The 25107-nt window shown below is 55.9% G+C and overlaps 1 protein-coding gene across 3 annotated transcripts; it reads left to right on the top strand.

Moving 5' to 3' along the window:
- Window positions 1-960: 960 nt before the first annotated feature.
- Window positions 961-25069, top strand: CSF1R (colony stimulating factor 1 receptor). 3 transcript variants are annotated; one of them, XM_040972657.1, is made up of 22 exons: window positions 961-1174; window positions 4353-4613; window positions 5019-5303; window positions 6294-6430; window positions 7020-7179; window positions 9939-10128; window positions 12170-12285; window positions 12419-12539; window positions 12647-12833; window positions 13633-13639; window positions 13974-14086; window positions 18465-18591; window positions 18672-18776; window positions 19086-19196; window positions 19949-20099; window positions 21730-21818; window positions 21902-21999; window positions 23029-23151; window positions 23226-23337; window positions 23815-23914; window positions 24202-24310; window positions 24398-25069. In XM_040972657.1, exons 1-22 carry the CDS (start codon window positions 1126-1128, stop codon window positions 24542-24544), a joined length of 2898 nt encoding a protein of 965 aa, XP_040828591.1. In that variant the 5' UTR covers window positions 961-1125; the 3' UTR covers window positions 24545-25069. The 3 variants fall into 3 exon arrangements, with proteins under 3 accessions (XP_040828591.1, XP_040828599.1, XP_040828582.1); XM_040972665.1 differs by lacking the exon at window positions 13633-13639 and adding an exon at window positions 2944-2946 and having other exon boundaries at window positions 962-1174; window positions 4359-4613; window positions 12647-12837; XM_040972648.1 differs by lacking the exon at window positions 13633-13639 and having other exon boundaries at window positions 963-1174; window positions 12647-12837.
- The last annotated feature ends 38 nt before the right edge of the window (window positions 25070-25107 follow it).

A 25107-nucleotide genomic window follows, 5' to 3' on the forward strand; every position in this document is an offset into this window, starting at 1 on the left:
GGACCGGAAGCCCACACCCTGTTGAGTTATTTACTTCTTTACGGTCAGTCAGGGAGGACTAACCTGTCCTTCGTGGTCTTGCATGGCTAAGGGATCGCCCGTCGCCCCCGCCCCCCAGGCTAGTGTTTAAGTGAGTCTGGTTCTTATCTGGCTTTAAATTCCTTTCTTAATACACACACACCAGAGTGCAAGGCGAGCAGGACTGCTTTCCTGGAGCACTGCTGTAGGTTTTGTTTCAACAAGTTAGACACCAGAAGGAATACGTGAACCCAGAAGTTTTTTTACATGTGCAAAGCAAGGGATGTGATAGAATAATGAGATTCTTCGTTAATCCACAAAAGCCGGACTGCCTGGCTCCAAATTCCACCTTTTCCCTTGGGTGTCGTGTGATCATGGGCACATTCTAGGACTTTGATGTCTCAGAGCTTCAGCTTTCCCATCTGTAAAATGGGAATGCTGACAGTACCGCCCTGTGGGAAGATAAGCAGAAGCAAATTGGGTTCTTGCCCTCAAATCCGCCAGGTCCTTCTGCTGCCCAGCACCCATCCCTGAGCCAGCTCGTAAGTACACACACGGAGACGTGCTATTTGGGATTCCAAGGATTTTACAAGTTGTTGTCAGAAGTCAGGAGCAAAGATCAAACACGAGTGTCACAAGATGTCAGCAGCACCGAGAGCCGGCAAAGGCTTGCTGGCGAGTATCATGAGACTTCATTATCTGGACTCTGGGCACCCCCCTCGTTGGTGCTGCTGACCACCTGCCGGCTCTTGGGCGTGTCTTCTCTCCCGGCCTCTGGGAGGTGTCTTCCCCAGTCCCTGCCCACCCCAGATTTGCCAGTTCCCCGCTGGACTGGGATTGGTACTGCCCCAGGCGCCAACCCCTCCCCCTGGGGGTCATGGCTTTGTTTTCTTCTAAAGACCCAAGATTTCCAAACTCTGTGGTTGCCTTGCCTAGTTGAAAGGGGAAGAAGAGGATCAGCCTGAGGAGGAGGAAGAAGAGAAGGAGAAGGAAGAGGGAAGCAAGAGCAGCACTGCTGAGGGACAAGAGTCTGGAGGGCCTGTGCCCCGACAGAGCTGGCAGCCCGGGACTCTGTCCTGCCCTGTGCCTGCTGCGTCCGCCAAGGCCATGGGCCCAGGGGCTCTACTGGTCCTGCTGGCAGCCACATCGTGGCAAGGTAAGAGGCCCCAGGGCCCAGGACTTCGGTGGATGTGGGATAGAGTGCCTCCTCTGGAGTTCTGCCACCGTGCGCTTCCAGCTCCCCAGCACAGGACTTCAGGCTTTGGAAAGGCAGTGGGTGACAAGGAGGATGGTGTGGGGGAATTGGGAGGAACCAGCCCAGCCAGTTCTGTGGCTCTGTTCAAGTCCAGCCGTGGATTCTCCCTGCAGATCCTGAGCAGGTCACTGAGATCTGGGGCTCTCATCCTTGACTCTTCGCTGGCAGGTGGCTGGGGCAGTGAAAGCTTAGCACACAGGAAGCTATCTGGGCATCTTGTTCCAGAGCAGATCCTGGATCAGTGGGTGCATTTCCCAGAGAGGGACCTGTGCTCCAAAGAGTTTGGTGCCTCTGATGGCTCTGACCTCCCATGATTCCTCCTGCGACTCTAGGCAGGACCCGGCTCCCACTCAAAGGGGCTGTGTTCCTTCATTGGGGGTTCAAATAAGAGGTTGGAAGGAGAGAGTCAGGCATCCTAGACCTGGCACTTGGGAGAGGGATTTGTGGGGAGATGTAGGCTATACGGCTGGACTGGAAGAGGCCAGTTGGAGTGTCTGTGGCCAGAGCCCTCCCAGCCCTGGCTGCCCAGGGGTTCCCACCCCACCCGACCCCACCAGCAGCCACACTTGCTACAGGATTTTTGTCTATGAGTTGCCCCCAGAGATGAGGGCTGCGTATTTAGAGGGATCGGAGTGATGAGGACGGGGGTGAGGGAGGAGGAAGGCGGCTTCTCTCTGGCTCTCCACAGGAGGACTGTGGGGTTGGCTTTCTGGCCCCAGAGTGGAGGAGAGGGACAGGCTGCCCGCCGAAGGGCTGTCTTGCGCCTGGCTGAGCATTCTGCTGTCTCCATTGAGATATCCTTGACATCGAGTAGGAAGCACATGTGTGGCCAGATGAGCCTTGGCCAGATGCACATGTGCCTGGAAGCGGCACAGGTTTGACTTTGCCACATCCTGTCCTCACCCTAGGAACCTGCCGTGGATCATTGCTGGAGAGAAGGTGGGGGTGTTGGTAGGGAGAGTTTTCCAGGGTCCAGCAGCCCCAGGCAGAGGACTAGAAGTAGAAGTTCTTGACCCAACAGGCCAGTGGTGAGTGAGTGAGCTGGCCTTGGGGATAGGAGGACAGGACAGGAAGGGGTTGGCTGGGCACTGGAGTCCCTCAGAGATGGCAAGTGCCAAGCTGCTCCCTGGGAGCCACTGAGCCCAGCCTTGGGTGTGTGTGTGTGTGTGTGTTGAGGGCTGGGGGTCCCCTGCGGGAACTGAGGGGAGCATGATGATGAGCGGCCTGGGTCCGTGTTTGCCAAACCCCCACCCCCGGGAGGACAGGGCCGAGCGGGCGCCTCTTCCCTTCCCGCAGGCCAAGTCAGCAAGGGGAAGTTGGCAGCAGATGTGTCCTGCATGAGCATCTGCCGCTGCGGGACAGATGTCTGTCTTCTGTCCATGTCAACACATCCAGGAGGCCAAGGCCGGAGTGGGAGAGATGGGCAGGGGGTGGGAGCAGCTAACTACAGGATGGGACGTGTCAAGAGCATGAGTAGCCCAGGGTCACAGACTGGGGGATGTGCAGTCGGAGCATCTGACCTCTGGGGCTGAAAATCCACTTCTGTCCCTAAGGGGCCAATAGCTACGTGGCGATGGAAGCTGTGGCGTAGGGCAGGAGCAGGCGAGGAGCCATTTGTCACCTTACTTCCTCCTCAGCAGTCCTCTGGGATTCATGCAGTGAGGCAGGAGCCCGTGGCTCAGTGGCCTAGCCACTTCCACTTACTTACTCAACCAAACCCCAAACAGCGAGCCCATGTTTTGCACATGTCCTGCAGTAAACCCCAGCTAGGTGCTGCAGCTGCGGTGGGGTGCGCCAGCTCGGCTGAGAACCCTTGACAATGCCGTCATCTGATGCTGTTCCCAGGGGTGCGGGAGTCACACTGCGTGGAAGGGTACAGCCTCTGGGTGCCGGCCTTGATGGTAATCACTGGTCTCTCGGCGTGTTTGCTGATCAGAAGCCTGGGCTGAGACTATACAACTGTCTCCTGGGTATGATCTCAAGACATTAATGAAGCCACCCAGAGGCAGTGGAGAGAGGCTTGGGGTCGGGGGTGAGGTGGCTGCAGAAGTCACCCGACTAAAAGGGGGACCCCGGGGAGTGGTTCTGCAGAGTGTGAAGGAGAGGCCGCCTTGTGCCATGGTCCCTGTCCCAGGAAGTAGGTGACCCTCCCTGTCCTGGGGGCATCTCTGCTCCGGGAAGCAGAAGTGAGAACATCCCTGCTTAAAGGACTGCTGGTTGAGCGGAAACCAGCACTGAACCCAAGCCGGGTGCCAGCAATGTGTTTCCGCCTCTGCAGGCCAGGGGGCGCCGGGCAGCCCCCTCTCCCCCCACCCCTGGAGGAGGCCCTGAATCAGCTCTCACTTCCCTCCTGAGCCCATATTTAGGTGCCAGAGAAGTGCTGACGCTGCAGAACCCGGGGGCCTTCTTCCTGGCGGGCCAGATTTGGGGTGTATGTGTGAGGGAAGGTCAAGTTCTTTTTTTTTCTCCTTCAAGAAAAATTTCCTTAAAAGACACTGGCGCCTCAGTGAGGCAGCCCCAAGGGTGGATGCCTACACCCTAAACACTGTGGCTAACCCTGACCACCAATTCTGTAACACAAGGTATTCTAAAAGGTTGTCGAGCGTTCAGACTGCCCGACAGGTCAACAAATGGGTACAATTGTCTCAGCTTTATACATGGGGAAACTGAGGCACGGAGCCTCTGATCCATCCCGCTGGGCTGCAAATCAGATGTCAAGTGGGAGTTGGAGTGGGCACAACAGCAGATGCTCAGAGCCCGACTCTGCTGGCAAGACCTTCCGCCCTTGTTCATTTTTTCATTGGCTTGTTTGAGGCCTGCTTGGAGCCGGAGACACAGCCCGCCACGTACCCAGGGTTGACCGTGTCCACAGAGTGAAGTGCCCTCACAGAGAATGATCTATTTCTCAACAGGTTGAGGGTTGGGAGCCAAACAAATGCCTTGGTGGGGGGAGATGCTGAGGTGTGTGCGGACCGAGCCCAGCACCTCCTCAGCCAGGGCTGCAGCCATCTGTTTTGGGGGGAGGACAGTGCTAGGACACACACAGGGCTTACCCTGCTGTCTGCTGCCTCTGCATTAGGTGGAGAAGGCGTGCCCGTGATAGAACCCAGAGGCCCTGAGCTGCTCGTGGAACCGGGCGCGACAGTGACTCTGCGGTGCATGGGCAATGGCACTGTGATGTGGGGTGGCCCCATCTCTTCCCACTGGAACCTGGATCCGGACGCCCCCAACAGTATCCTGATCACAAACAATGCCACCTTCAGAAACACGGGGACCTACCGCTGCACGGAGCTTGGAGAGCCCCTAGGGGGCAGTGCCACCATCCATGTCTACGTCAAAGGTGAGGACTCGGGGCACCTTCCCAAATGGGGCAAAAGGGTCAGCCCCTTTGCCCGGCCCTTACCAGTAAACCAGTTCTGGGCTGTCGGAGTAGCATTTCTCAGTTAACACTGCACAATAAACCTGGGTGGTCATTTTGAAGATTTTGCCCATTTCCCAGAGGCTCAGAGGAGTTGAGTCATCTGCCCAAGGTCACACAGCATTGAGTCGTAGGGCTAGACTGCAGCCCAGGTGCCTCTGAGTGCAGGGCAGTCAGGCCTCTGACTGTGCAGCATTGTAGGGCAGCTTCTTGGCATGACGTGCTCTCGGGCAAGCTGTTGGCCTGTGGGACCCTCTCTGTCCCCTGTCCACGACATGCAGGGATTTAAGACCAAACCGAGGTGACTCTGCGCTCTGTCTGCTGCAGACCCCGTCCGGCCCTGGAATGTGCTGGTCCACGAGGTGGCGGTGGACGAGGGGCAGGACGCCTTGCTACCCTGTCTGCTCACTGACCCTGCGCTGGCTGCAGATGTCTCCCTGATGCGCCTGCACAACCGGCCTGTCAGGCGTCAAACCAATTACTCCTTCTCACCCTGGTATGGCTTTACCATCCACAAGGCCGAGTTTCTTGACAGCCGGGACTACCAATGCTGTGCCGTGGTGGGAGGCGAGGTAGTCAAGTCCACCGTCATCAAGCTCACTGTGCGGAAAGGTAAGGGGGCCAGCTGAGGGTTGGCTGGGCTGGGGGCCTGGCGAGCCAGCAGCTGTGGGGCAATGGCTGCATCTTGTGCCTGGGAGTAGCTACATTTCTGTCATTTCTTCTGATGTTTCCAAACCTGTCTATGGGGCAATCTGGGCAAGGTATGCCAAGAGCAGGAGCCAGACCGTATACAAATAAATGACTCGGTGGGCGGGTCATCTCTGAGCGTTAGATACGCCATGGAAAGCATCAAGTGTGATAATGAAGGAAGCAGTGTGTGGGGTGCAGAAGGCCTCGGCTCCTGGATCCCACATCAGAGATGCTAAGTTTGACCGTCTCTGTCTCCTGAATCCTGCTGTCTCTCCTCCTTTCGGCCCAGACTAAGCTGTTGAAGGCATTTGATGGGTAAAGCTGTTTCTTTCTGCCTGTCTACCTTTCATACATAAAAAGCTTAAAGATTAAAAAACAAACAAACAAAAAAACCAAAAACCTCTTCTGTGGGGCTAGGGGAGCATGGCCGGGGAGGAGGCATTTTATCTGAGCTGGAACATGAGGAAGAGGTGGCTGTACAGAGGCCTGCCTCAGCAGAGAAAACAGTGGGCATGGGGAAGGGGCAGGGAAGGCCCCAGAATGTTCTAGAAGTGCAGGGAGGGCATCTGCCAGATCTGGACCAGACTAAAGCCCAGAAGCCAGGAATTCCATCCTGGTCTGTCACAGGGGTGGCAGCAGCCATCTACCACTTTCTGAGGCGCATTAGCAGGGAACTGGATTGGACCAGCGTGGTGATACAAGATGCTGGCACTACAAATGGAGGCTCAACTCACTGTTCCTCAGTGCTGGTCCCTCAAAGACACTTTGAGCCTGGAGATCTGAAGGATGAAGATAGACATTCATTAGAAGCCATGTGTTGGGCGAGAGGCAGGGCAGGCAGGGTAGCAGGTGGGTGCGTGTTCAGGTGCCAGCTCTGGCCTGGGCTTCAAGAGGTCTGTTCTGTGGCTTCAGTCCTCCCAGGACCCCCAACCTTGACTCTGGAGCCAACCGAGCTGGTGCGGATTCGAGGGGAGACTGCTCGTATCTCCTGCACAGCCAGCAACCTTGACCTCAACTATAGCGTCCATATGTACCACGGAGACACCAAGGTCAGTTGCTGGGAAATGCTGTGTCCCTGCAGGGTGGTGCCCACCCTACCGCATGGAACCCCAAACCGGCTCTGGAGGCTGGGATCAGAGCCTGGGCCCTGGCAGGGTGGGGCTGTGGCTGTCAGGAGTTGATCCAGAACCAGGTCTTGGACTCTGCTGCCTTGACTGATGACCTCAGCCCTAGCTTGCAGATAAGACGCAGGTGTTAGCCAACTTCCGACTTGCTGAGGGATTCCCGGCTGGCACTGGAGCTTAGAGACATGACATCTATTGCAGGGAAACCGTGGGAAACAGGAAGAAGTCACAAAGGGCATGATGGCGGACTGCATCATGCCCTTCCTTCCCTTCCACCACATCCACAGCGTATCAAGAACAGGCCCAAGCCTCTGCTATGCACATCTCACTTCTCCCTGCAACCCTAGTGGCCAGGAGCCTGTGTCAGTCCCATTTTACAGATGAAGAGCCTGAGGCTCTGCGTTCACTGCCTTGGCCTGGGAATAGGCAGATAGCGATCCTTGCAGACTGAGCCCAGGGCCTTGCCATCCCTAAACAACCTTGGGGAACCATCTCCACTTCTTTCTGCCCACAGCTCGCCATCGCCGAACAGTCTGACTTCCAAAATAGTAACTACCATAAAGTCCTGACCCTCGCCCTCAGCAACGTAAGCTTCCACGATGCTGGAAACTACTCATGCGTGGCCACCAACGCGCGGGGTGCCCGCTCCTCCTCCATGTTCTTCCTGGTGGTAGGTGAGCATCAGGAAGCAGTGACTCCAGGGACCGGGTGGGAGAGGAAGGGCTGGTGGCATGGAGGGAGGGAGACACTGCTAGGGACACTGCCACTTGGTCCCAGGCTTGATCACAGAGCGGGTACCTCCATTCACAACCCCTCTTCCGCCTTGGCGTTTCCACAGTGTATTGCTGTATTTTTGTTCCAGCTTCCTTTTCTTCTGTCTTGGGCTTGGGGTCAGGAGTTTATCCTGCATCTCATTTGCTCACTCATTCACTCCTTCCTCTGGACCCATCTCATGGTCGCCAGAACAGTGGTCACTCAGCATGATCCTGGGGACAGAGTAGGCTCCTCCAGCTCAGGCTTAGAGCTGAAGGCAGGGGGCGGGGAGGGGAGGGGAGGGGACAGCATATGCGGAGCCCAAAGTCGAGTGGGCATAGGGTATTTGCAATACCAACAGAATCGGTGCCCATAAAGGATGCCAGCTCATAGGCACTAGCCCCTTCAAGAACTATGGTGTTCTTGAAGTGGGACAGCACAGGCCCTGTTCGAGGATCAAGCAGGCCAGCATGCAGTTAGCAGGAGGAAGGACGAGTAAAGGAGAGCTGGCAGAACCAGGAGAACCCTGTGGGCCAGTGCCAGGGCTTGGCCTGCTTCTCTTGAGAGACATGGAGGGTTTGAGCAGAGTCACGTGACAGACTTGGCTGTGACAGGGCTTCCTGGTGCTTTCTTTCCTTTTAAAAAATCTACTAGAGGGCCCGGCGGTGTGGCCTAGCGGCTAAAGTCCTCGCTTTGAACGCACCAGGATCCCATATGGGCACCGGTTCTAATCCCGGCAGCTCCACTTTCTATCCAGCTTCCTGCCTGTGGCCCGGGAAAGCAGTCAAGGACGGCCCAAAGCTTTGGGACCCTGCAACCCGTGTGGGAGACCCGGAAGAAGTTCCTGGATCCTGGCTTCGGATCAGCATAGCACCGGCCATTGCGCTCACTTGGGGCGTGAATCATCGGATGGAAGATCTTCCTCTCTCTCTCCTCCTCTCTGTGTATCTGACTTTGTAATAAATAAATAAATCTTAAAAAAAAAATCTATTAGAAAGGCAGATATACAAAGAGGAGGAGAGACAAAGAGAAAGATCTTCCATCCGCTGGCTCACTCCCCAAGTGGCCGCAATGGCCAGATCTGAGCCAATCTGAAGCAAGGAACCTGGAGCCTCTTCCGGGTCTCCGACGTGGTTGCAGGGTCTCGGGGCTTTGGGCCGTCCTTGACTGCTTTCCCAGGCCACAAGCAGAGAGCTGGATGGGAGGTGGAGCAGCCAGGATACGAACCAGTGCCCACATGAAATCCTAGTGCATGCAAAGCAAGGACTTTAGCTGCTAAGCTACTGCACCAGGTCCCTGGTGCTTTCTTGGGGACTGTCTGTGGCATGGAGATGAAGGGACGAGCTAGGAAGTTGCTGCGGGAGTTGAGGCTAGAGGTGGCAGGCAGAGGGCGAACGTTGAGGGAAAGGACAGCTATGGTGGACTATTGAATAACAGAGAGTGAGCTGGTGGACCAGGTGGAGGGAGGAGACCGCTGCTTAAAGTCGGAGACAGGTGCAGGAAGCAGCATGGGTGAGGCCCAGGTAGTCAGTGTGGCCAGGATGGGTAGCAGGAGTCTGCAGGAGCAAGAGCCCTTATGGGCTGAGGGGACACTGGGGACTCCTCGGTGGGGTGGAGCAGGCAGGATGAGGAGGATGCAAACAGGACTGGGCTCCTGGTGGAGGGAACGGTTGGAGGACATCTTCCACAACACCACTGTGCTGTATGGGAGGGATGCTGGAAGACACCGCCAGGGGGCGTGTTGAGCATGTGAGGAATCAGCGTTGGTTGGATGAGGGAAGTGTGATCTCACTTGATTGACAAGAACCCCTGAGCCATGGCTGCCCCACGAGGTGGTGGCGGGCAGGGAAGTGCTGTTGTGTGGGGAGGTGGGGAGGTGGGAAGGGCGAGCTCTAGGCTTTATAGTACTGAGTGAGGACCTCTGAGAGCTCAGCTAGTTCCCACCTCCCTGCCGGGTTCTGGTCATGGCTCCTGGTCCTAGGGACAGCCCGAGCCTTGCTCACAGGATGTTTTATTGGGAGGAGCCAGGCGAGACTCTTGCAGCCCACTCAGACTGGCCGAACCTAGAGTGCTGTGAGGCTTCCAGCGGTGGTCTTTGGGATGACCACATCCAGGGGCTCAGACAGCATGGGAAAGACTTCATTGTGCCTTGATGCTTGGCTTTCTGCTGCTGGGCCTCCGGAGGTGTCCAGCTGGGGGACCCCTCACACAAGGAGGGCTGCTTTTTTCTCAGGGTCCCCACCAACCAGCACAGACTTGTATGCCCAGCCCAGAGGGGTTGAGATCACCCTGATGCCTGGCTGGGTCCGCACGCCTGCTCCAGAACAGCATGTACAAGTCCCATTGATTGACGTGTTAGCTGGCAAATGAATGGGGGCATGCTCCAACTTTCTCAAAGTCAAAACGAAATAGATTCTATCTCTTCATTATCCAGATTAAGGAAAGAGATAGGAATGAGCCCTGCTTCTCCCAAGGCTGGTGAGAAGACTTTACGTCCTGGCACTGAGGCAGGATGCGGGAGAGAGTTAGAGGCTGGCCTGGCTGGGGCTGGGCTCGGGGCCCCTGTGCCTGGTGCTTAGTAGATGCTCAGGGACAACAGAGTGAAGTTGGAGCACCCAGTGGGTGAGCATGCGGGGCATCTCTCCACTAACACCACAACTCCCTATGTTCTCCTTTGCAGAGAGTGCCTATGTGAACTTGACCTCCGAGCATAGCCTCTTCCAGGAGGTGACCGTGGGCAAGACCCTGACCCTGAATGTCAAGGTGGAGGCCTACCCAGCCCTGCAAAGTTTTCATTGGACCTACCTGGGGCCCTTCTCTGACGACCACCAGCCCAAGCTTGACTTTGTCACCACAAAGGAAACATACAGGTACCACCTGTCAGCTCTCATGTGCATGGTTCTGAGGGCGCACAGGGGATGCTTCAGCCAGGAACAGGAGTTCCTGGGCCCTGCACTGACCTTGAGTGATTTCCCTCTCCTCTCAGGGCCTCGCCCTCCTGGAGGGTCAGATGGGAAAGCATTAGTCATCGGTGGAGAAGATTTATTTTATTTATTTTTAATTTTTTAAAAGATTTTTTTGTATTACGAAGTCAGATATACAGAGAGGAGGAGAGACAGAGAGGAAGATCTTCCGTCTGATGATTGATTCCCCAAGTGATTGCAATGGCTGTTACTGCGCCGATCTGAAGCTGAGAACCAGGAACCTCTTCCAGGTCTCAGACGCAGGTGCAGGGACCCAAGGCTTTGGGCTGTCCTCGACTGCTTTCCCAGGCCACAAGCAGGGAGCTGGATGGGAAGTGGAGCTGCCGGGATTAGAACCGGTGCCCATATGGGATCCTGGCGCATTCAAGGCCAGGACTTTAGCCACTACTACACCACATCGTCGGGCCCTGTGGAGGAGATTTAGACCCAAGTGGCTGATCCCTCTGGTCCACGACCTTGGGAAACCCAGCACCCTCCTCTGAAAGTCTACCCTTTGCACATCCCCTGGGTCCCTCACGATCTCTTGGCCTCCCTCTTTCTCCTCTTTTGTGGCTAGCCCAGATGGAGAAAGTGACATTGCTGTGACTTTCATAATGACTGTGCAGAGTGCCTGTCACCTTGGCTTGGTAGGTGGAGGGAATCAACACCCCCAACCCAGTGAAAGTCACGGCAGGCCCTGGGCCACCATGCTGGGGGTCTCTTGCTGGCCACTCTCCCCCATGGGGCCATGAGTCTTCTCATAAGGTGCAGAGTGACTCCATGTCCCGCCTCTCTCCCCTCCAAGTCCTGGGATTCATCCCACACACATTGTACCAATCTCCACCTGAACTGTGTCCTCAAAGATGCTTTACTTTCCTGTCCCAGGTGGCCTTTTCAGGTCCTTTGCTTTTGTATCCTTTGTAAAAACAAACAAAACCCCCACAAAATTTCTATAATGGATGGACAGAATGACAGTCTTCCATCCACTGGTTTGTTCTCAAAATGACCGTAATGGCTGGGGTTAGGCCCAGGTGCTTCCTCTGGGCCTCCCATGTGCTGCAGGGACCCAAGCGTGCAGTCCATCCTTGGCTGCTTTCCCAGGTGCATTAGCAGGGAGCAGGATCCAAAGCAAAGCAGCTTGGCTTCAAGTTGGTGTTCTGATATGGGATGTTGGCATCACAGGTAGTGGCTTAAGCCTGCCATGCCACCACACTGGCCCCTTTGGTTTCCTTCCTTGGAGGGAACACTGGGACTGGGGACACACATGCCAGCTTCCCAGCTTGCCCAATGAGAACGAGAAAGGACAGCCAGCATTTGGCCTGGATGCCACACCTCCTGCCACACGCAGGACCCACACCCTGCTGCTCTCCAGCTCTCTCCTGCAGGGTCCTGTTACTGCCTCAAGTCCTTCCCAACTTAGTCTCCCTGCAGGTGCCTCATGAGAGGTGCCTGCTAATCCTCTCTGAGCTAGATAATATTCAGCCATCTTCCCACAGCAACACACTCTGGACTTCTCCTTCTGCCTCCCAAAGCCTCAGCCTCTCTGACTCCCATGTTTTCCTCTGCTGTGGGCATCCCAAGTGGCAGTTTAACTGGCTGCACTACCATGCCAGCCCTGACAGTCCCAACACTTTACCTTCTTGTGACTGTCACTCCCTCAGGGATGCTTCGTCCAGGGACAGTGGTGGAAGCAGGGCCTCCCTGCATCCCATAGACCTCTGAGAAAGCCACAGTCTAATGAGAAAAGGGATCAAGGAAGTAGGATGGGGTCTCCCTGTCTCAGCACACCTTGCCATGGCCTGGCTCTGCCATGGCCTGGCTCTGCCATGGCCTCTGTACCCCCCTGGACATTGGATCCATCAGAAAGTAAACCCCTTAAAATGCTACCATCTGGGGCCTGTCCCTGCAGGGCTTGGGCTCACCAGGATCACCTGCTTTACCCTTGCAGGTATACATCGAGCCTCTCCCTGCTGCGCCTGAAGCCCACGGAGGCTGGCCGCTACTCCTTTCTGGCCAGGAACGCGGGTGGCCTGAGGACTCTGACGTTTGAGCTTACCTTGCAATGTGAGTGATGGGTTGGGCCGGTGGGGGGGGGGGGGAGTCCTCTGGGCCACTGGTGAGGCAGGCTTGAGCCAGGGTGGAATGTAGACAAAGCAGAGACAAGGTATAAAGCCTGACCCCTGTCTGTTCCACTCAGATCCTCCTGAGGTGACCCTCACAGGGACCAATGTCAATGGCTCAGAAACTCTCTTCTGCGAAGCCTCTGGGTACCCCCAGCCCAATGTGACATGGCTGCAGTGCAGGGGTCACACTGATAGGTAAGTGGGCTCGGCTCCCCTTGCTGGAACCCCTGGGGACCCAACGAGTGGGAGGGTGTGCCCATGCTGGGGTCCCCCTTGCTCAAAATTACCGTTTATCTTCTCAGATGTGACGAGGCCCATGCACTGTTGGTCTGGGAGGACCCGCACCCCAAGGTACTGAGCCAGGAGCCCTTCCACAAAGTGACTGTCCGGAGCCTGCTGCCTGTTGGCAGCCTGGAGCACAATATGACCTATGGTTGCATGGCGCAGAACAGCCTGGGCAACCACTCACAGGCCTTCAGGCCTGTCTCTGTAGGTGAGCCTGTTGTCCCCACAGCCTGAGTCCCCACTGGAGCAGATCCCAGCAAGTACCAGGATGGAGGTCCTTCCCAACGAGCCTCCCCAGGCAGTGAGATGGGACAGTTTAGCACCCCCAGGAGTGAAGGCTGCAGAGTGGCAGAGCAGACAGGAGTGAACAGGATCTGGGAAAAAGCAGCCTGGCCCAGACCTGACCCTTTTGTTTGGGCCCTGCACCTGATAGTTCATTTATCATATCTGTGGCTCATTTGTGACTTTATGCTATGCGCTTGGCATAGGCCTGGTACTGGATACTTGCTCAGTACAAATGACCAGCGTCCTCATGGGACTAGGCCCTGCAGCCTCCAGCTACCCTCCTCATCTCTTCTGCCACTCTGTAGGATGCTGCCCAGGGTCTCATGCCACTACCTTTGTCTGCCTCGCACAAGGGCTCCCTCTGGGCTGTTGCTTCAGTTCTCAGGCAGCCCCAGCACCCTTGGGCCCTTGATGGTCACAGTTCAGCTGCAGCTGCATGCTAGGTTCTCTGGGTTCAGGAGGCACAGAGCAGGCCCCGGCCTTTGCCTGGCTCCGTGGTGGCCAGTCATGCATCCTGCCACTGGCCGTGGAGCCGCTGCTGACGGCTGTGTGCCATCAATGGCAGAGTTGCATTTTGTTGGGATCTTGCACAGCTTTCGAAGGCATGCTCCCCACTGAGCCCCCATGCTGGGAGGAGGCTCTGCTGGCATTCCCATTTGAAGGATCATAAACCTAAGACTGAGAGGGAGTCAGGTTCAGGGTTGCACACCTCCTAGAGGGCGGGGGTGAGAACCCAGGCTCCTCATCTGGGTGACAGGCTAGAAAGTATGTCCTTGCAAATCACAGCTGGGTGGAGGCAGTGAAGTGGCTGTCGCTGGAGGCGGCAAGCAATGGCTGGGCACTAGGCCAGACTGCTATAAAGCAGAGGGGTCCCCCAAAGCCACCGAAGGCAGTGATTCTAGCCAGGGAGTAGGGCTGTGGGTGTGAGAAGGGCTGGGGGGGCCATATTGGGATACACTTGCTGGTTCCAGGCACCATACTGGCCTGAGCTCAGGAGGGAGGGGTAAGGCTCACAGGTCCCTTGGGCTGCTAATTCCTCCCCCTCTTCCGTTCCGGTAGCTCGCTCACAGCAACCTGACGACTCTCTCTTCACACCTGTGGTGGTTGCCTGCCTGTCCATCATGGCCTTGCTGCTGTTGCTGCTGTTGCTGCTCTTGTACAAGTACAAGCAGGTGAGCCATGCAGCTCTGGTACCGGACCCTGGACACTTCTCCCACCAGAGCCTCTGGCCTAGCCGCCTCCCTGTGTGTGATCAGACGCCCAGAAGTGAGCCAGCGTGGGGAGGGGAGGTTGTAGGGAGGTACTGGGCTCTCACCGGGCTGCTGAGAAAGACAGTCTGCTCAGAGCCAGCTTGATCTTGGAGGATGAGGGGTGCGGCAGGAGGATGTGTAACTCGGGTAGTCTACCTTGGGCAGAGGACGGTGCGTGCAAGAGGACGGGGAAGGGCAGGCCTCACTGAGCGATTTGAGGAAGCATTGGGTTCCAGTGTAAACCCCAAATCCATTGGCTGTTCTGGGTAAGTGAGCAGTGGGTCTTGAGGGGTGAGTAACCTACCTGTGTTCCCCTTTGCTGCCTGCTCTCCCCTATTCCTGCCCTGGGGTATTTGCAGGGCTCTGGAGTTCCATGACGGTGCCAGCGCTTGGCAAAGGAAGGCACCTCTGAGCAGCCCCCCAAGAGAATGTGGGGAGGGTTTGGGTCAGAACTTCCAGGATCTGGGCCCCATTTGGGTGCTGCTTGTACATGTGTCCTGGGCTGTGTGCTCCAGGCCACTGTCTCTGTGTAGTGGGACTTGTGGGGTTGATTTGAACAGCTCCTGCTCTGCTATTTAAACAGCTCCTCGTGGCCGAGGTTAAGAGCCAGGGATTGTTTCAAGGCCCTAGGTTCAGAGCCCGCTTCTGCCAGGCTCTATAAACCTCTGTTGGCCATCTTGAAAATGGGATTAATACTATTGGTGGCTGTCCCCGCCCATATTGTCCCATTGTCAGGACTCCGTGACTTAAGGCACGGAGGGGACTGGCTGTGGAGGCCACAACTCTGCATTCCCCCATGCTGCCCGCCCACTCCCGTACACCTTGGGCTTGGGAGGAAGTTGGCTGGGAAGCCACAGTTAGCTCATGCAGTCTTGGGATTGCGGACGTCTGCGGCTGCCCATCTCCCTGACCACACACCCCTCTGGGGCCAGGACCTTACTCACTCACTGGCCAGCCACAGGCTTCCTTATGTGGAACCAAAAGTGCTTCCAGGGCTGCCTGGGGCTGCAGAGCCCAGTAAAGGGCTGGTGTGCCTGCAGGCCCCTCCAAACCGGGCTGGCCATCCCCACCCCCGCCCTCTCCCCCGTTTTCCCCCCTCTCAACACAGTGCAAAGGCATTGCATCCTTGTTCTGTGGGGCAGGTGTGTTAGAACATGGCTCCTCCAGTGCCCATTCCTTTTATCATCCCCAGGTTGAGGCACCCAGCAGGGCATGAGACCTTGGTGGGTCGGGATGCTCATTCCCTGTCTTGCCCTTTCTCACATGTCCACTGAGGGAGAGAGAAATGGTGGGATGATGTTTTTTTTTTGAGGGGGGTGCGGGGATAAGGCCCCTGGAGAGTCTGGAACCCTGGGAGTAGGGACTGAGTTGTGAGGCCAGCAGGAGGCACTCCAAGAATGAGCAGGTCTCTGTTGGGTCCCATAGGGGAAGGGTTGGGGGCTGTATGAGCCTTAGGCATTTTGGGGGAACAAAAGAGGTGACAGGTACAGCCCGGGGCCTGTGTACAAGTGCTCCATGACCTTGGCTGGTTTTGCCCAGGACACTGCTTCCATTATGGGGAGTTCTGGCCCCAGGCAGCCCTTCGGGTGCCTTTGCCTCTCTCTCATTCTCAGAGCTTGGGAAACTGAGGGGGTCCTTGACCCTCTCCTTGTTGCAGGAGCATGTGTCCAGCTGGGCCGGGTGGGGCTGACCAGGCCAGCTGTTTGAGGTGGGGAAGGGAGGCATGCGGAGGAGGGGGCCGAGGAAAGAGAAGTAGAAAGAGAAGGAAGACGGCCATGGCCACAGGGCTGCTGGAGGCGGAAGTGGCTGGGGAAGCCAGAGTCTCCTCACGTCTTCTGGCTTGGATAGTCTCCACCTGCAGGGGTTGATCATCTAGGAAGCAGGAGGCTCACTAGGGCCTGTAACAGACTCTCCTCTTGAGTCATGGCCTGGGAAGTTCTCCTTGATATCTAACTTCAGACTTTTCTCCCCAGTGACCAGTTAGGAACACCTGCTCTAGGCTGTTGTGTAGACTCTGCTCTTAACCTGTCCAGGCTGCAGCCTCCTGCCCCTACCTGCCCCCAGGCCCTTTGGCTTGCCACTGTGATGGTACCTGGGGAACGAGCCAGCTGCCATGCTTAGCAGAGCTGTTCCTAGGAAGCCAAGGCCTGACCGGAAAGAAGGGTTGCTGACCAAGGCCTTGGTTCCCTCTGCCACCCCAGCCCAGCTTCACTTCCCTCCCACTCCAGGCCTCCCATCAGCACTTCCGTCAGCACCCTCTGGCTTGCTGCCTCTGCGCAGCTTCCCTGGCCAGGGAGGCGAGCACTGCTGCCATTGCTGCTGGTCCCCAGCAGCCAGGCTCTGCCCGGCCTGAGAAGGTCCTGGGGTCTCACGGGAGGGACACCTCCCTCAGTCACCAGACCACAGCCTCCATGGGGGCGAGGACTTGGACTTGTCTGACACAGAATGGACAGTGCCCACCGCAGGGAAATCTCAGAGGACTGGAACAGGACTCTTCCTTGGTCATAACATGAGGGGGATTCGCATTCTGTGGCGGCACTGCCTGGGATTGAGTGTGGCCTCTGCTTTTGGTCTGGTCCCCTGCTAACGCAAGGGAGGTGGTGGGTAATGGCTCAAGTATTAGCTCCCTGCCACCCATGTGGGAGAGCAGATGGAATTCCCGACTCATGGCTTTAGCTTGCCTCGGCTCAGCCTACTGCTGGCATGCGGGAATGAACCAGCAGGTGGAAAGTTTGTCCTTCTCTGTCACTCTGCCTGCTTTATTTTTTTTTAAAGAAAAAATTGTTTAGTTTCTAAAAAGATTTATTGATTTTTATTGGAAAGGCAGATACAGAGAGAAGGGGAGAAAGGGGAGAGAGAAAGATCTTCCACCCACTGGTTCATTACTGAAGTAGCTGCAACAGGCAGATGAGCTGATCTGAAACAAGAAACCAGGAACTTTCTCCCACGTGGGCTCAGGGTCCCAGGGCTTTGGGCCATCCTTGACTGCTTTCTCAGACCACAGGCAGGGAGCTGGATGGAAAGTGGAGCAGCTGGGATATGACTTGGCACCCCTATGGGAACCTGGTGCATGCAAGGTGAGGACTTGAGCTGCTAGGCTACCACACCGGGCCCTGCCTCCTTTTTTTTTTTTTAGGACTACATATGGAATATTTCCATTTGTTTTTGTATTTTTTATTTAAAGATTTATTTTTATTATTATTTTTTTTTATTGGAAAGGCAGATATACAGAGAGGAGAGACAGAGAGGAAGATCTTCCGTCCAATGATTCACTCCCCAAGTGAGCGCAACGGGCCGGTGCTATGCCGATCCGAAGCCAGGAGCCTCTTCCGGGTCTCCCACGCGGGTGCAGGTTCCCAAAGCCTTGGGCTGTCCTCGACTGCTTTCCCGGGCCACAGGCAGGGAGCTGGAAGGGAAGCGGGGCTGCCGGGATTAGAACCGGTGCCCATATGGGATCCCGGGCGTGCAAGGCGAGGACCTTTAACCACTTGCGCCACTGCGCCGGGCCCTGTTTTTGTATTTTTTAAAAAATAGTTTTATTTGAAAATTTTTTTACAGAGTAAAGGAGGAGGATGAGAGAAATAGAGGTCTTTCATCTGCTGGTTCACTCCCCAAATAAGTGCAATTGCCAGAGCTAGGCCAGTCCCAGGCCAGGAGCTTCTTCTTGGTCTCCCATGTAGGTGCAGGGTTCCAAGAACATGGGCCATCCTCTGCTACTTCCCCTGGCCATAAGCAGAGAACTGTAGGATAGGCAGGACACTAGAAGGTGGCCATATAGGATGCTAGCACCACAGGAGGGGATCAACCACCATGCTGTGCCCCACCTCTTATTTTTTTGTTAATGGCCACAGCTGGCATTTCTTCTGAGTCTTCCACAAGGGTTCAGGGGCCCAAGCACTTGAGTATCCTCCATGCTTTCCCAGGCCATTAGCAGAGAGCTGGATTGGAAGTGGAGTAGCTGGGATATGGAACCAGCCCCAATATGGGATATTACTGCCACAGATGGAGGCTTGGCCTGCTACACCATGGCGCTGATCCCTCACTCTGCCTTGCAAATAGCACTTAAAATTTGTTTGGATGGATGGCTACATTTCAAGTCCTACCTCGGTTCAGCAATGACCAAGTTCTCATTGATAAAGGGGGTCAACAGGCCCTGTCCTTCAGCATACAGACGGGAACTTGAGAAGGAAGGGTAGCCGAGTGAGGGAGCATCAAGCAGGGACTGATTCTTGAAGCCACCAAGAACCTTGGGCAGTGGAATGAGACCCAGCATCCCATGTTTCCCCTCATCCCCCTGCAGAAGCCCAAGTACCAGGTACGCTGGAAGATCATTGAGAGCTTTGAGGGCAACAACTATACCTTCATCGACCCTACGCAGCTGCCCTACAATGAGAAGTGGGAATTCCCTAGGAACAACCTGCAGTTTGGTGAGAAAGGGCCCCTGGGAAGGAGGCAGGTCCTGTGGTGCCAGGATCCTAAGGATCCTGTGTATTTGTGTGTGCAATAGGTAAGACCCTGGGCGCCGGTGCCTTCGGGAAGGTGGTGGAGGCTACGGCTTTCGGTCTGGGCAAGGAGGACGCTGTGCTGAAGGTGGCGGTGAAGATGCTCAAGTGTGAGTGATGGGAGGGTTTGGGTGGGTAAGGGTCCTGCCCCACAAGACACTCACCCATGGCCTGGTACTGAGGCCTAGGATGCTGCTTTATAAGGTGTGCCCAGCTCTCTTAGAATCCTGGGTCTCCAGGAGGAGAGGCTGAACCATTGGGTGTAGAGGGGCTTCTGACGGAGCCCCGGAATGCTTTGGATCACAGGTTGACTTCCTGCCACCCTGGGACCAGCTGAGTGACAGGCCATGTCCCCCCTTTGTTCCTACCTACTCCCCTTATGCCTGCATTTCCCTTCCCCCTTCTGGCTCCTCTTGCAGCCACGGCTCATGCTGACGAGAAGGAGGCCCTCATGTCGGAACTGAAGATCATGAGTCACCTGGGCCAGCACGAGAACATAGTCAACCTCCTGGGAGCCTGCACTCATGGAGGTGAGTGCTGCTGATGGGATGGGGCCCTGGGGTCTCCTGGGGTGTCTAGAGGCCCCCACTCCATCATATCTTCATCCGCTCTGAGTACTGGTTGGATCCGCACAATCCCTGGGTCTCCCCTGGGCTAGCAAGGGGCTCCTGTGGGTGATGTGAAGCTGCTGACCAGTGGCTTTCAGATGTCTGAGTGTCAGCACTCGGAGAGGGAGAGGAAAGGGCATGTTTCTGGGCCCAGATGCTTGGGCACTCACTCCAGAGCCCAGGGGTGCCTGGGGCTTGTTGGGACCCCCATGCCTACTCCCATGTTCATCACCCATTGCAGTCTTGTCCTGACTGCCAAAGATTTCCTTAGAAGAATGTTTTTGGGCTGAATTCGGCTGAAAGTGCATTCCCTGGTTCAATCCTCAGATGCCTTCTACGGCTGGGGCTGGGCCAGGTCAAAGCCAGGAGCCTAGAGCTCCAGCCCATGTGGTTATACCTGTTGCTGGGCAAGGTGCCAGTGAGCAGGAAGCTGTAGAGGCAGAGCCAAGACACAAGCCCAGGCCCTCAGATATGGGCTAGGTGTTTCAAGTGGTGTCTTAACTCCTCTGTCAAATGTCTGCTCCTAAAAATACGCAAGTGCTGTGCTGGGGAAAGGTAGTAATGCTAAGGCAGGATTAGAACTGGGCTGCTTTTCTGGGGGGTGGGGCAGGGGAAGGGAGGCAGGCAGCATATGGTCCCCAGGCCCTACTACTACTGCCTGCTGCCCACTCCAGGCCCTGTTCTGGTCATCACCGAGTACTGCTGCTATGGTGACCTGCTCAACTTCCTGCGAAGAAAAGCTGAAGCCATGTTGGGCCTTAGCCAGGAGCCTGAGGGGGACATCAGCTACAAGAACATTCACTTGGAGAAGAAATACCTCCGCAGGTGGTACCCGGGGATGGGACTGAGTCTCAAAGCCAGCTTGGGGGTGGGTGGCTATGCAGCCCTCAGGTTCCCATCTGTGCCACAGGGAGGAGCCACTGTGTCTTAGGGGCAGTGCTGTTTTACCACTCGAGTTTGAGCATCCACTGCAATTGGGGACCACAGAGGACAAAATTGCCCTACTGAAGCCATCACTTTCACCTAAAGGATCCACTCACTGGATCCCTGCCTGCAGCTGGGGACTGCAGACTCCCTCCCTGCCAGGAGTGGCCTATGTTGGTTCCTCACATTGCCTCAACAGTGCTTGCTGGCTTGTTGCCAGATGGAGGCCAAGCAGCCTAGCCACAAAGGGTCTCTGGCCTGCTTGGGTCTCATTTTCTTCTTGAGCCACTGGGGTGTGGAATGCCTCCCAGGCTTTCTAGCCCTGCTGGTGCGGTGGTAGGATTCCTGGAAGCCACTTGGAAGTGGAAAGGGGAAGTGGAAGTTTTGTCACCCATGAGTCAGGGTAGAGGCAGAGCTGGGCTGGAGCTCTCAGCCCCTGGGCCACACTGCTTTCCTGGAGGGCCTCATGAGGCCCAAGAGCCCAACGGCTGGGGGGGCGGGCAGCCAGGATCCCAATGAAAAGGGTGTGTGGGTCCTTACTGTAGGTACTGCCAGCTATTATGCAAAGAGGAAAAGAGGCCATCGCTCCTTGGGGACTGGCAGGGTCTACTTCCTCTTCTGATCCTCTGGCACCCCTCTGAGAGGATGGCACATACGTGGCCTTCACAGGCTAAGTAGGCCCGTGAGCCAGATCAAGTCCTAGTGAGTGCCAACAAAATATCTAACCTTCAAATCAAACAGGGCAGGCTTTCCTAGAAAATAGTCCTCTCCAGGGCGAGAGGCGTGTGGGGACCCAGGCCCCAGCAACGGAAGTACTCGATAGTACAAGGGAAGGGGAGCAAACACAAAATACTTAGTGGTCCTCTTTCTGGACCCAGGGTGTGCCTCTAACTGGGGCAACAGGGACAGAGGGCTCAGAAATTGTCTGCTTGGAATGTGGAGGCAGTACTGGCTGTTGAGTGCCAAATATGTTTCCAAGCTCACTTTGTACTTCCAAGTGGGGGCTCCTTTCCATGCGCCCAGGCCCACCAGTTCGGAGTTCACCATCTACCATGCCTCCCAGGTGACACATACAAACAAGGTGCTTTCAGAAGCCTGCTGTAGCCCAGTGGGGCCTTCATCCAGGCTTGCACATCCAGGACCACTGCAAAGGGAACAACTACTTTCTCACTCACTTCTAATGTAGGTCTGGGCACGGGTTACAAACTCCCCAGCTGACTTTACTATGAAGCTTGGGCAGGAGGAGGAGTGAATAAGGGGTCCCTGAACACGCTGATGGCAGAAGAGCTGTTAGGGCGGAAGGGCATGCCACCTTCTCCAGGCCTAAGGAGCAGGAGGGAAAGATGAAGGAGGAACAGGTGGCACTGCCTGGAGGTAGGATGGCTGACGAGCACCTCTCAAGGCATAGCCAGGACATGGCAGAGCCTTGACTCGAGGCTCCCTGCAATCCCTGTTGAATAGGCTAGGTGAGGCCAAGGGTGGCTGGAGGCCCTCTGATGGGAACTGACACCTACCCCCATTTCCAATGCAGGGACAGTGGTTTCTCTAGCCAGGGTGTGGACACCTATGTGGAAATGAGGCCCATCTCCACTTCTTCAAACGACTCCTTCTCTGAGCAAGGTGAGGCACGGGAAGTGCTGCTGGGCCCTGGGTCCAGGTCCGGGTCCTGGTCTGGGCCCGGCTGATGCTCTCTTCCACCCCAGGCATGGACAAGGAAGACGGCCGACCGCTGGAGCTCCGTGACTTGCTCCACTTCTCCAGTCAAGTGGCCCAGGGCATGGCCTTCCTGGCTTCCAAGAACGTGAGCCAAGCTGGAGGGCAGGGGTGGGAATGGTCTTGAGGGGCGAGTTTATTCAGGATGGGTGGAGCCCCAGGCTGGGCCACATTTGAGTATGGTAGGCTCAGAAGGGTATGAAACTCAAAAGGTGTGAATGAAACAGTGTTTCCCCTCAGGATGTCTAAAATACACAGCCCAGTAGCAAGAGGGCAGGGCGTTCTTCCATGAGCACAGGTAGAGCAGTCAGTGGTTTTGATGCTGGCTGTCACCTGCTGTGTGACCCTGGCCAACGGCTTAACTTTTGACCCCTTTTTTGCACCTATAAAGATAGGTATATTCACAGGCTGGTTTGAGGGGAAGCAGCCTTACAGAATGTGCAAATGCTTAAGGGAAGGCCTAGGCAAAGGGAGGTCCAGAAGTGGGCAACAGCTATTAGCTTGTGGTTCCCTCATAAAGTTTGTAGAAAAACACAAAGGGAAAAGGGAGCTTCTTTTGGACAAAGCATACTGTAATCCAGGAGAGGCTTCTCAGTAATATGTGTTTGGCAACATCAACTCTGTGAAGAGGCCTGCTATTAGTCACAAGGAAGGCCTTTGGCTTCTGCTGCCGAGACAGGGCTGGAAGGGCTAAATGTTTGTGGCTTAGGGACACAAAAGATGTATCTCCAGGCTTACACATGCCCAACAACCTGGGCTGGGTCAGAGTGATGTCTAGAGGCTCAATCCAGGCCTTCAATATAGCTAGCAGGACCCAACTGCTGCCTCCCAGGGACTGCACGGACTCGGAAGCAGAGCTGACTCCAACACAGGATGTGCGCATTTCACATGCCATTTTAGTTGCAGTACCAAGTGTCAATGGTTGCTAAACATTGCCTGACCATTCTAAGTTCTCTGGGTCTGAGAACTCTGGTAGAGGTGTGGGTAGGTGTTTGGGAGGCAGTGGTCACCAGTTTTATTACAGGATTGCAAAGCCTTGTGGGGCCTTTGCTGCAGCCCCTCAGCCTGGGCTGAGGTTGCAGAGGGCCCAGCCTAACCTTGCTGTGTTTCCTCTCAGTGCATCCACAGAGATGTAGCAGCCCGCAACGTGCTGCTGACCAGTGGGCATGTGGCCAAGATTGGGGACTTTGGGCTGGCTAGGGACATCATGAATGATTCCAACTACATCGTCAAGGGCAATGTGAGTGCCAGGAAGGGGTGGGCTGGGGAAGGGAGCAAAGCAGGCCCAAAGTAACCCGTGACTGTCCATTCCAGGCCCGCCTGCCTGTGAAGTGGATGGCCCCGGAGAGCATTTTCAACTGCATCTACACGGTCCAGAGCGACGTCTGGTCCTACGGCATCCTGCTCTGGGAGATCTTCTCACTTGGTGAGCTGGGCCGTGGCTCCCTCTGGGCCCATTACCATCCTGTCCCTCATAGAACAGAGCACTCAAGGATGCTCGGTGCGGGCAGTTTCCACCCTGACATTTACTTTCCTGGGCTTTTTCCCTGCTCTGAGGCCCCCATGTCCTTGAAGGCACAGCCTGAGCTATCTACCAGCTCCCTACCACCTCCCCTCCATTTCCTGAGGGCTAGAATAGGAACTTGAGTCCAGTCGTTCAACGTCCTCTATGAGGTGTAGCTTCCTCCTCCCCTCTGTGTCTCCTGACTAATGCGCAAGGGAAGCTTTGGCCTGTCAGGCGTGCAAAGCCTGGCTGAAGGCTCTCTCCCTCCTAAAGTTGACGCTCATGGTGCAGGGCCTGGGATACAGTTAGCACTAGGCCGGGAAGCTGCTGATCCACTGCCACTTCGAACAGCGTAAGCATTGGTGTGGCCTCTTATGTGACTGACCTTGGCCTTCACAGGGGTCAACCCCTACCCTGGGATCCTGGTGAACAGCAAGTTCTATAAACTGGTAAAAGATGGATACCAAATGGCTCAGCCTGCATTTGCTCCAAAGAACATGTAAGTGAAGGGTTTTTCTGGGGGTAGGATATGGAAGGGTGTGTGGCCTGTTTCTTCTCTCTAAACCATTTTAGTTACAGGCTTCACCCCTCTTTGCACTGGACTTGAAATCAAGGTTCTCTGGTTCCTCAGGTAGAAGGGGGAGGTCCTCAGAGAAGAGGCCCCACATTGGGACTGGTCTTGGGCTGCCCACACGGCCCTTTGTCCAGGGATGTCCACGAGGCAGTGCAGGGCCAGGACCCCTGGATTCTGGGGAGCAGCACTGGTAAACCGTGTTCTGTCTGCAGATACAGCATCATGCAGGCCTGCTGGGCCCTGGAGCCCACACACAGACCCACCTTCCAGCAGATCTGCATCCTCCTCCAGAAGCAGCTCCAAGCAGCCACCAGGGAGCAGGTGAGTGACGGGGTGAGGCGCAGGCTGGCAGGCTAGGTTGGGCCTGACGCTTTGGGACTACCTGCCTCTGGTGTCTCCCACCCTCAGGGCTACACCAACCTGCCCAGTGGAAGCAGCAGCAGTGGCAGCAGCAGTGAACCTGAGGAAGAAAGCTCCAGCGAGCACTTGACCTTCTGTGAGCCAGGGGAGATGGCCCAGCCTGGGCTGCAGCCCAATAACTACCAGTTCTGCTGAAGAGCCAGGCCTTGGGAACGCTGCCTCTCCCCTCCTCCATGGATGGGCAACATGGGGAGAATGTACAAACTCTGCCCTCAAGTCATTTCACTTACCAGCTCAGCCCAGCTCTAATACTTGGGAAAGTGAGGTGCCTGTGGAAGTCTCACTCCCAGAGCCTGGGCTACCACTGCCAGTCAGGGGCTGAGCCCCTGCCCTGCTCCCTCCTAGCCTTATGTTTGCTGTGTTACCTAATGCCCTGTTATCTCCATGCCAATAGACTGAGTTTGTGCAATGAGCCCCCAGCAAGCTGCCCTGCCACTGAGGAAAGGCCCCTTGGGGCTGGACAGCCCCCAGACCTGGTACTGCGATCATGAGCCCAATCTGCAGCTAAGAGCAAGGGGAATGCAGCCAGTCCCCTGATGCTTTTTGGGTGGAGACGAGGGACTTCAGCATGAAGCTGGCTAGGCCCAGCCGCCTTAGGATATCCTGACTAACAGATCTGCTGGAGGCTGTTGCCTCAGCATTAAACTAACAGTGTTCATACAGCTGCCTGCACTTCTTCGTACCCTTCTATTCCTACA

The sequence above is a fragment of the Ochotona curzoniae genome, unplaced genomic scaffold (genome assembly GCF_017591425.1).
Source record: "Ochotona curzoniae isolate NIBS_2020 unplaced genomic scaffold, NIBS_Ocur_1.0 contig_1, whole genome shotgun sequence".
NCBI lineage: Eukaryota > Metazoa > Chordata > Mammalia > Lagomorpha > Ochotonidae > Ochotona > Ochotona curzoniae.